This window comes from Syngnathus leptorhynchus, chromosome 4 (assembly GCF_054491065.1).
Source record: "Syngnathus leptorhynchus isolate UIUO chromosome 4, UIUO_Slep, whole genome shotgun sequence".
Classification (NCBI taxonomy): Eukaryota; Metazoa; Chordata; class Actinopteri; order Syngnathiformes; family Syngnathidae; genus Syngnathus; species Syngnathus leptorhynchus.
Window position 1 is genome coordinate 13,067,864 of NC_141198.1, and position 11,977 is coordinate 13,079,840.

Consider the following 11,977-nt stretch of genomic DNA (forward strand, 5'->3'; position numbering starts at 1 on the left):
TTTACAAGCTGTGCAATTAATAACCACCAACACCTCCCTCTCTCTCTCTCTCAACAGTATGATGTGGACTACCTTATAAACTCACAAAAAATCGAATGAATAAAGGAAAGCATACATTAAAAATAAGTGATTTTTAAAAAATGTTAACTCTTGTTTTATTAATTACGTTTTTTGGGGGCATTGAATTAACTATTTTCGAGATGTTACCCCATACAGTACATTCAATGGGATGTAATAGGTTGAAATCAATAAATAAATACTAAATAAAAACATTAAAATGAAAAGTCCACTCCCAGCCTCACCTCTCCCCAAAAAAATTGAAAATGATTTAAATGAAAATAAATAACAAATCTAACAAAGGAAAATAAATGTGAAAAAAATTGTTAAAATAAATAAATACATTTTAAAATACTGTGTTGAAATAATCATGTATCAATCAAAAAAAGTTGAAAAGACAATTTGACTATTAGTTGGACTAATTTGTTGGGGGTGTACATTTAAATTATTTCACATATGACCTTTGTGATCAGAATCATGCTTTGCAAAGATACCTTATGAGGAACATATATATATATAAAAAGCTTTACCTTTGTATCATGAAAGCGCTCACGTATACAGCTTGGGTGGGTGGGTCGGACATCTCACTTAAAAGAAGACATTTTTGTCCCCAAATTACCAGGCTGACACTATCCTAGTCCACCACAACGTTTCTTCTCCCAACTTGATCTCAGGTCATTCACCTTCCCACGATAGCCCTAAATAAAGTGAAAGGAGCAGCACATCTCCTCTGAAACAAATGCCAAGGAGAAAAGAGGCAGAGCACAGAGCAAGACCCCTGATCGGCAGGGGTGGGGGGGCGACTTGTGCTCACTGACGACGCGGCTGACGGCTCTCAGGTGGCGTCGTCGTCGTCTTCGTCGTCCATGTGGTAGTTGAGGGTGATGACGGCGCTGATGAACTCGCCCAGTTCGACAAAGTCGGCGGTGATGATGTTGACGCCGCTCTCGCCGGGTCGCTGCGACCGGATCCATTGCATCATTCCCGGCAAAGCCCTGCGGGGTACATGACAGGTTTGGATGTGTCAACATATCACATTTTGACTTCACTTTGATGTTTGTTTTTCTTTTATTTAAGTTTCTTTTAAATACTTTTCATAAAAAAATTATGATGCCGTTTCATTCCATTACCGGTGGCACACAAAGAGGAGACTGAGGGCAACATACTAAAGGAAAGTGGAGACTGTGGAGTTTACTCTCTTGGTCTGGACATTATTTATGGTGTTCCCCAGGGATCAATGTTGGGCCAGTCCACATTTTTGAATATAAAAAAAATTCCGCAATCTGCACTTATACGTGTCCACACATGCTCACCGTTCTGTGATTGTCTCTCGGAGTCCACTAGCCACACCCTTCATCACCGTGCTGGCCTTTGGTGTGAGGACCACCTGGGAAACAAAAAAGGTTCCCTTCCTCCTGCAGGAGACAAGCAGGCCATATGTTTTTCAATTCATTAAGAATTGACTAAGCCTTTAGTGATGCCACGAATGGGAATCCAAGTAAATCGTAGTGGCACTTGTGAATAATATCCCAAAACACATATTTACAGCAGCTTGCTAACCTGCGGTCAGTGACAGAGGCCTGGAGGAACTGAACCAGCTTCTCCGGGTCAGTGGTGTTGGCCCACGGGGCAGGCATCATCTGGCCAGGCCAAAGGAAAGGCACCTCCAGAGCCATGGGATGATGGTAGAAGACCAGAACTTGGTACTCCTTCTCCCACAGATACTGCAGACTCACCTGAGGACACGGGAAATTCGACTTACCATCATCTGAAATATACATGCAGTTAAAATATATAATTTTATCTCTTCCAAAGCAAAAATATTAATTTATTGTGACTACAAAACTGGGGGAAAAATATTAGAAAATAAAAGTAAAAACCTTTGGCACAAATCAATGCACTCAGTGTGATAATATACTAGTATTTGAAAAATACCCTGATGTAAAATACAGTATGTTCTGGCTTCTTTTGTGCGTATTAATCTCGAAGCTGTCTTTTAACAGCTGCAGTGCAGAGCGTTGAATCTGCTTGAGGAGAATGAATGGAAGCTGCTTGGGGGGTGTTTTAATACCTGTGGAGGAGAGCAGTCATTTGTATGCGCCCCATTTTTTAAGTCTATTATTTGCACTGCTAGTCAAGCATTTCCTCTTATTCTTTCTAGCCATGACTCAAATTGACTAGTGGGGGGTGGATGGATGCGAAGGTGAAGTCTCACGAGAATTTACATGCTGCTTGCAATGAGATTGATTTTTACCATTTAACTACCTGCTTGCCCAATTAATGTATCTGGGGATTTTTTGTATTTTGTATTATAGTAAACAAAGCCACACTGTTGTCAGTATGGTAATATTTCATAGAGTGTGGAGACCATGACTTAAAAAAATTTTCCACAATTTTGAAGGCTTACCTCCTGGGCAAACACAACTGGGCAGAGCTTGTCTCCAAAAACATCCTTCAACATGGTCACCAGCTTCTCGTGGTGTAGGTTCTGAACGCCGTAGAAGTGGTTGAAGTCCAGGAACACCACTTCTCTGGCGTGTGCGGACAGGAAGCTGCTAATCTGCTCCAGACCTTCTCTCACCTACAGAAATCACATACACAAGTGATTCTTTTTAAACTAGGCCCCACATTTTGCGAATCATAATTTGAATCAGCAGAAAATTAGACACCTTCCAGCATGTGCTTGAATTTTGATATTACAAATCATGCATTATTCATTGCGAAAATCAAGAAAATGTGCCCCGTCTCACAATGTTAACATTTAAATGGACTTTGCAGAAATGCAAAAAATAACACTCTCGCTCTCTCTCTCTCAATCAAAACATAAAAGAATGAATCTTAACCATTTTTCAGTTGAAAAGTAGAACACGAGCTTGTAGAGAAGACGACAGCTTGTAAAATGTAATGTGTTCTTCCTTGGCTATGGCGCGAGTGTCTATAAAGCTTCAGAAGAATTGGCTAAGTCCCTTTTGGGTTCGCCACAAACACATAAAATAGCGGCACTTAGTAGAGCGCGTACATCTGGCTAAGCTGAAGAATAAAAATTTGAATCAGCATCAAGTATACTGTATATTGTAGTTATTCATCTCCCGAGTGTGTACACATTTTCCTATTACAGCAAGATTTCTGTTTCTGCATTATTCACTGAAAAATGAAGTAAAATTTCCTGTTGAGGAATGAGGAATATTAACTGCTCATAAAACTAAAATTACACACAGCAGAGCACAGATGGCCATTGGTCTTAATTTGCATCAGCACCAAAAGAGAACATCTTCATTAGGAGTCAAGATTTCATTACTGAGAAATATGATAAAATGTCAAGGTAATTATTGAGGCATAATTTGTATAATCCCTCTCAATTAACCACAAATTCTTTGGCAGAGGTGTCAATTAAATTCAAAACACAAGTGACATTTTTTTTTCATGTATCAATATGGAGAGCTAGTTAATTAACTGGATAGATGGCTCACTACATCAGTAGATTGACTCACAGACAGAGGGACGGACAGACAGACAGACAGAGGCTATACTGACTGTGGCACTGAAGAGACCGTGGGCAAAGAAGAGCTCGTTGTCGGGGTCTCGCGGTTTGGTGGAGATGCGCAGGTCAAAGAAGCGAACGCCGGACTCCAGCTGACTATTGAAGTTCATGGTCTGCGTGGCTAACCACTTCCTCATCAGCTTTTTGGCCACCGTGCCAAAAACAGACACAAAGTTCTGCACAGTCTCGGGCTGCTCGGGGCCCACGGGAGACGCCTCGTCGATGTAGAAGCTGAAGGAGTCATGGGAACCTGGAGGTGACACACACACACAAACAAACAAACACAGCCTTCAGGAGGGATGTTGTGTCGTTGTGTATTTGTGTGGCCTGCGCGGGGATGGAAGTGCAGCGTTAGAACTAGCCCGGTGCCATGGCAACAACTTTTCTGAATAACAACATTAAGGTTGTTAAGTCATGGACCGAAACAACTTGAAAGCATCCTCAGCACATCACCACGCTGGACAGAAGATAAAAACAACTCAGCATTGCTGTCAATGCTGACTTGTTCCTCCCTTCAGTTACGCATTTTTTTAATCATAGTACATCTGAATGATGTTTGTAAACAATAAACACCAGAGTAGAAGGCTAGTGACACTGAATGAATGGAAAACGGCAAGAAAAATATTTTGTTTGAGTCAACTGTACGCTAAATCAAAACTGTATTTTGGTGTTTGCCTGGCTCGTTCAATAAAAGGCTGAAAATGTATCGACGACTGGGACTGTCCTCGCTTGCCCGTACGTGACGTCATTATTGTATCTTAATTGCTCCTTCACTCGAGCAATCAGCGAAGCTCCGTAATGAAAAAAGGACGTCGGCTGAATTCCTGATCATGAAAATTGTCTTTCTTGTACTCTGAATGTTTTGTGTCCTGATGTGACCTACTGCAGTGTGTTGTGTATGTGTCACGTTACACAAACCAGACAAATTGTTTTATCATCCGCTTGCTTGTTCTCATTTCAGCAATCGATTCTCCATCCTCTTTTTTTTGTCTCATCACAGGCCTGGTCAGTCTCGCACAGTAACAACACGTACACACGCACACATTTAAGCAGACAGACAGACAGACAGACAGACAGACAGACAGACAGACAAGGAACCAGAAGGAAGCCTCTGAGCCGCGGCATGCTTTTTGAAGATGTTTCGAGACAAAGCAGAATTGACAGCCGGAGCAGGTGGACACTGCAGCCGGGGTCACGTCGGGAAGCAGAGCATGACCCCAACACGCTCAAACAGCTGGAGCTAAAGTTACCGCTGGGAAGGATTTATTTTCAATTTTAACCACAACAAGCAAACTCCAAATCGTGATGGTGCATCCACTTTTTTTGTTTGGTGGTGCGCCCTGAGTTTTTTTATTTTTTATTATGTAAACATATGGCTCATTAAATGTTGGAATCCCAAAACGTTTTATTCTGGCATAGATAAATGAATGAAGATTCATTATTTGTAGCTGTAAATAATTGTTGAACCAGTTAAGTGATTTTGTTTTTTGACTTGCAACACATCTTGGTCACATTGTAATGGATACAAAAAGCCACCCCAATCGCAGGCAAGGAAATAAAGCTGCACGACCAATGAAATGTGGATGTCATGATATATTCATACAGAAAACCACAAACACCGCAGCCGTGGGACATGTTTAAGACTGGAGGCTTTTATGATCCTTCCAAACTGTCCACAGGAGCAGAGCGATACAAGCCGGAGTTGAGTAATACTTGTGAGGATGAGCAGAAGATGAGATGAGGGGAGGAGATAAAAAAAGACATAAGTGGAGGAAATGTAGAGCGGATTTAAGGGGAGGATGACATCACATAAGGAAGTGGGTTTTAAGAAGATGGAGAGAAAATAAGGAGATGAGAAACACATGGAAAGAAATGCGTATGGCAAGCGTGTCAACGCATAGCGGTTATGCTTCGAAGGATAGGACTAGTTTGGAAATCAAAAACTAGTAAAATGTTCGATTGTTTTCAATTTATTTCCATGAGTAGAGGATTGAGGTGAATGAGATCATCAAATAGGGAGCTGAGATACAATTAAGTGTGCAGGTAAGTGGGGAAGTTGGAGGAGGGACTATCATTTGGCCAAAAGGAGGTGAGGAGGGAAGGAAAATTGAAAATGAGAAGAAATTCGGACGGAAACAAAGAGACGAGTGATGAGGGGAGGAGATAAGAAGGGGAATGAAATGAGGAAAGGACATTTGGAATGAAAAAAAGAGACACGCCAAGAGGAAAAGAAGACGAGGGAAGTACATTTGGAGAGGAAGTGAGCAGAGGAGAGGATTTGAAGATGGCAGAGGGGGATAGGAAATGAAGAGAGGCTAGATGAGGTGATACAAGGACATGGGTGAAGGTTTGAGGAGGTAAAATAAAAGGGAGGAATTTAGAGCATTTGGGAAAGGTGATCAAAGTGAGAATATAAGAAGATGAGGGAAGGGAATTGGAGAGATGAGGAAAACAGGGAGAAAAACGAAGGGGAGGAATTAAGGTAAGTAGCCCAGAAGAAGGAGGAAACTAGGGAAGGAAAGACAATAGATGATGAGGAAAGGAGGGATTTAGGAAAAATGAGGGAGGAAATTAAAAGATGAAATGAGGCACTGAGGATGGAAGGTAAAAAAGAAAAAAAATGAGGTGAGGAGCCGAGAACAAAACACCAAGTTACCAGTTCTCATTCTAATTAAAAATGAGTGACACATACTCATTTGGAATGTACTGGAAGAGTAAGACTCTTTGTAACACACTGCTTCCTTGAAACTGAAGCACACCCATGGAGCAACATTGAAATCCAAGCATGTGGACATCCATTCCTTTCAATCTCCCCATGCGCCTTTATCACTTGTCCAGCCTAAAAATAGCTTTGAATGTGCACACGGCTACCTGGTTGGACTGTCCTTTATCGCTTTTTCCTCCTAAAAGCACGCGCACGCATGCACTCACGTTGCTGTGTACCAACTGGACTTTTCAAATCAAGACAAATGTCCTCCTGGAAACCCAATTAGCAGACAGTACCGCCACTGAGGCCCGCCTGGGTAGAAAATCCATACAACATCATTTTCTGCCTACTTGTAAGACATCTGGATATAATCAGGAATGTTTGCAGGATTGCCCCCCCTCCCCCCAAAAAAAAATCACAGCAAGAATCTATTTTCAGTTCCCCCGCCCCCCCCCCCCCCCCCCCCAAACATCTTGGTGCACTGGTAACTGATCATCATTCTCCCTGTTTGGGGATTAAGAGGCAACTGAGCGATCCAGTCGAGGGATTTACGTCTCCTCTTTCGGAGGAAGCCAGAAAGACACAAAATATTCCTCCTGCGGCTTCTTTATTTGTCAACCAGTGCTGGGTGTATCACACCTCTCAACCAAAATCAGCACTTGGTTTAAAAATGTCGAATTCAAATGCAAATGTGGACTCGGGAAAAAATTGCAAATCCATCACTTTTTGCTCAGTCCCATCTATTACATTTTACAGCCATGTCCAAAACAACTGCTGTCAGTTGTAATGATGCTAGATTGGTTTCATGGTGACATACAAAAATATGAATTCACACAGTATCTGGCAGCACATTGTTGGCCACCGCACTTGATGCGAAACCAGTTTGCAGGAGTCGTCTCGTAGCTGCAGAAAATAGCCCACTGGGTCCCCCACTGTGATGTGGGGGGGGGAGTGGTGGGTCAAATGGTGACAGTACAATAAATTGCTGCAATATAGGAGATGGAAAAACAGTGGCGAATTATTACCGGAGTAGTAAGAGCTTGAGTTATGGCAAGCATTTGTTTTTATTTTTTATGTCCCATCTTCCATGTTGTTAACACAAATCAGCCTAAATTATTCAGTCTAATAAAATTGAAGTGTTTTCTCAAATGGCGTTCCTCAAGGTTACGTTCTAAGACCCATTCGTTAGTGACAAAACACATTTCTGCTGTCTATTACTGTAAATTAGCCTTATCATCCTTTAATAAAATACAACGTTCAACCTCTTCTCGGTGTCTTGCACAGACTTTTTCTGAAATAAGACATTGAACTCTCATCAACAGCAGCTGCTTTCTCTACCACGCAACTTTCAGACTGTCACACATAATGATAGCATGATAATTACAGCCCTGAAGGTCGAGCTAATATGAGCCAACAGAGACAATGACAAATGTGCTTCTGGACTTCATCATTAAACGTTGTGATTTGCATCGCTGCCGGCGTGAAAGTTGTGCTCTGTCATTAATGCCAGGAAACTCTGCTCTAATTGATTTTGCATTGTTCTGGTGCAGCATATTGTTGATTTTCTAAAAAAACAAAAAATGGTAAAGTGTTTATCCATTCAGCTTGTTCAGCTTGTGAATCATATTACTCCAATCCAAAAGGTTTGACACTAGCTCTCAGTCAACTATAGAAGAGATTTCAATTTTTGATACTGCTCTATAAATTCATTTAGGTCCTAATATCTTTACTACAGTAAGTGCATTTGTGCATATCTCCTTTTCAATAGGAACATTGAGCTTGTATCCTCTCAGGGGACAATAAAAGCATAGACCCATAATGATCCTTACTAATTGCATGTCATAAAGAAGGACGACACAAGCACAGCTGTGTTGCCCCGGCAGTTGGTGCAAAAGCAAGCAGGCGCTGTTTAGCTGTTTGGTAAGAGAGTCGCGTCATCGCACTCCTCAGCGCTCACTGTTGGCTACTCCGAATTGACAACACACTTGAGTCGGGATTAGTCAGTCTGTGTCATCTGGGGACATCTAAAAAAAAAAGATGACAAAAATAAATAACATGGACGAAGCATCTGTCATCAGGGATGTCTATTGAGAATCGAAATCAACGGTTCTTATTTGTTTCCGTCCGTCCCAATTTGGGTCCCACCTGAATACGAGCTGAGCGCAATAAGTTTTCCCCGTGAGAAGAATTAGACATCACCTCTCCAATAGCAACACATGGTCGCGGCTAAAATAGAAATCTTGAAGGAAATAGGAAATCTTGACAAACAATCTCTACCAAATGTGCAAACATAAAAAGCAAGAATAGTAATCATCACAATGTGTTTATGCAGAACATGGATCCAAACGGAGGAGGTGGGTGGGAGGCGAGCATCTGAGCTTCACCCCACTACCACCACCCTCCTCCTCCTCCTCCACGGTGGCAATGAGCAAGTAATGATAGCTAATTAAATGGGACAGAGCATGCTCCCATGCTGCTCACTGCCTCGGCGCGTCTCAACCAGGCCACACTTAGGCGTGTGATTCAGCAAATTACTAGCATGACTTATGACATGTCAACGCTGGTGTGTGGATTCTGTCTCATATAAGCAGCGGTGAGTCGTGTTTTGAGTACCTGGTCCTCCAGATGATTCCCAACTTCATCCACCTCTTAACACCACCGCTAATCATGTCGCTTTGATTGAAGCGATCATCGATCATCATACTTGGCACAGACACAGATTATTAAATGTGTTACCGTGTTCAGATCGTTATAGATGAATAATAAAAATTCCCCGAAAACTTGTATGACTGCAGAAGGTCCTCAAATATAGAATATAAATATTGAGGTTTTTTATTTACCAATATAGGTGAAGTCTAGAAAGCCTTTTTTTTTTAACAGTCCTTCAAAATAAAATACAAGTATCCTTAAGCGAAATTCCAAAAACACAATCTTTTTTCAATTAGTTAAAATGCATTCCCAATTAGGTGGCAGGTTTTGTTGTTATCTGCTGAATGTAATGATAGTAACTTGTAATCATTTAATCAATTAAGTTACTTTTCAAAGCAATTAGTCGTAAAGTAACTAAGTTACTTATTAAAGTATCTGTAATCAACAGAGTGTTGTCATTCCAGACAATCCTGCCGCCCATCCGCCCACTAGCTTGCTCGCTAGACCGCAATGTAATGTGGCCCCGAAGCTTTTTTGGAATTTTGAGAATAGCAAAGGAAGCCAGAGTAGCCAAATAAACTTCACATAGGTAGACAATTCCACATTGGGATTTAAACAAGTGTACCGCCATGACTCAAAAACACTTGGAATAAGAATCCTTGGCGCACAGCAGCATGAACAAGAGAATGATAAATCTGAACATTACCTTAATGACTTTGTATTATTAATTGATTGTGATAAGCTATTGCATAAAAGAGGCGGAGCTTTGTAAAGACACCTGCGCACTGATAGGTTGGCACCACATCTATCTATCTATCTATCTATCTATCTATCTATCTATCTATCTATCTATCTATCTATCTATCTATCTATCTATCTATCTATCTATCTATCTATCTATCTATCTATCTATCTATCTATCTATCTATCTATCTATCTATCTATCTATCTATCTATCTATCTATCTATCTATCTATCTATCTATCTATCTATCTATCTATCTATCTATCTATCTATCTATCTATCTATCTATCTATCTATCTATCTATCTATCTATCTATCTATCAATCTATCTATCTATCAATCTATCTATCTATCTATCTATCAATCTATCTATCTATCTATCTATCTATCTATCTATCTATCTATCTATCTATCTATCTATCTATCTATCTATCTATCTATCTATCTATCTATCTATCTATCTATCTATCTATCTATCTATCTATCTATCTATCTATCTATCTATCTATCTATCTATCTATCTATCTATCTATCTATCTATCTATCTATCTATCTATCTATCTATCTATCTCACGTTGCGCAACAGGTCTCGCACATCGAAAAGAGACCTCATTGCGTTCTCGGTTTACAACGGCACCAAGATACGACATTCCGAGGTTACGAACAGCTATCGAGGAAGAATACGGTTCACATGCCACACAAATAAATACTTTGCGATTGTTTTTCACTTGATTGCAATCAATTCATGGACGATAAGTTCTTTTGCATATTGATATTTGACTTCAGTACTTGGTGATTATGTGCTGACTAAAGAACACGTTCCGACTTACGTGACAATTCGTCGTAAATCACCTTCGGTAGAACGTGTTGAAATCTTGAAGCCACACATTCACACACACGGGCAAACGTAGCCGATGAAACACGTGGATTTACTCACCGGGGATGGCCAAGTTGGTAAGCGGGATGCTGTGCATGCTCTGCGGGAGACTCGACATCCAGTCGGCGAAGCGCATGTCGGTACTTCTCCCGTAAGACGAAGCCATGCCGCCGCTGCACCCGCCGCCGCCGTGCTCGACACACGCTTCTTCTCCAGCACCAGGACCAGCTTGCCTCAATGTCTACCTACCTCCCTGGATAGATGGATGAATGGCTGAGTGGATGGATAGATGGATGAATATAATGCGCGCTCCTCCTCCTCCTTCATCTCCTCCTCCGCCCTTAGTGGACGCACACACGCTCCACCCGCAAGTTAAGCGACAGTCCACGCCACACACACACCCCTGGGCGGGTCACGTCTGCGTGTAGCACAAGATGCGATCAGCGAGTCTTGCAAGGCAACAGGCACGTGTAGGAATAAATGATCATATTTTGCTTTTAAACCTCAAATGCTTTCAATTCAAAGTTCCTAAATAAAAACGAGAATTATGTATAAATGCACTATACTGTCTTGTTTAAAGTGTTTTGCTCATCTATTTTCACATTTGGCTCCATCCTCACATCCCAAAAATATACGACTGTAAATATCTTAGCATACATATTAATAGCCAGTTTAAAAAATAATACAAGTTTTGAATTATTGAAGAGATTTCTATGGACGTCTTGAGCCACTGATGTGTCACCGACACGTGTATTTGGATAGACGTAGATACCCAGTATGACTTCAGGGTGTAAAATTTTCCCTTGAGGGACATTTGAGGAGTTTTGCTTTGAAGTCATATCTAAGTGACTCATGAAGATGTACAATGAAAGGTTACATTAAATCCTATTAAATAAGAAACAACCGTAATCTCGAAAAAGGTCAACGCCGGCTTTGACGAGAATAAAAAATGATGTGCCTCATAAAACTTCCAACATTCACGACCCAAGTTGTGGCATGATGTGATAATGTGTTAAGCGGCGCTCCAGGCGGGTCTACTGCAAGGTGAGTCCAAAAAAACGTGCTAACTTCTAAGCCCCACTTAAATGTTTGTGACAATTTTCATTAACCACCCGCAAAAAACCTATCCAGGTTTTTCTGTTGTTTTTGTTTAACCCTTTAAACGTGTCGCTCGTTTTTTTCGAGCATCACTGCGCTAACTTGGTTGCAATGTGCAGGCTTAAGGGGCTCCCGTTGATTTATGAAGGGGCGTGCTGGATTAACATCAACAGCCGGCCGCCACAGGCCCTGTCACTTTTCCTCGAGATTTTCCGCTTGATGGACTAACCCAGCTGATCTTCAACCCAAAAGACGCCCGTGGGGCAAAATTCTTACAGTTACATAACGGCTTTCAGGTAACACT

General features: G+C 41.2%; 1 protein-coding gene across 1 annotated transcript; it reads right to left on the reverse strand.

Moving 5' to 3' along the window:
* Nucleotides 1-892: 892 nt before the first annotated feature.
* On the reverse strand, nucleotides 893-10,822 carry plcxd3 (phosphatidylinositol-specific phospholipase C, X domain containing 3). Its single transcript, XM_085910468.1, has 6 exons — nucleotides 10,636-10,822; nucleotides 3,592-3,848; nucleotides 2,465-2,638; nucleotides 1,618-1,793; nucleotides 1,371-1,472; nucleotides 893-1,052 (listed from the first exon to the last, which is right to left on the reverse strand). Exons 1-6 carry the CDS (start codon nucleotides 10,739-10,741, stop codon nucleotides 893-895), a joined length of 975 nt encoding a protein of 324 aa, XP_085766594.1. The 5' UTR covers nucleotides 10,742-10,822.
* Nucleotides 10,823-11,977: the final 1,155 nt, after the last annotated feature.

Bases quoted from the DNA above. Each gene is read 5' to 3' on its own strand.
- plcxd3 (XM_085910468.1), bottom strand. From the start codon at position 10,741: ATGGCTTCGTCTTACGGGAGAAGTACCGACATGCGCTTCGCCGACTGG. The intron at 2,639-3,591 runs GTCAGTATAGCC...TGATTTCTGTAG, and splicing joins ACGGTCTCTTCAGTGCCACA to GTGAGAGAAGGTCTGGAGCA. The intron at 1,794-2,464 runs GTAAGCCTTCAA...CCGTGTCCTCAG, and splicing joins CAGTTGTGTTTGCCCAGGAG to GTGAGTCTGCAGTATCTGTG.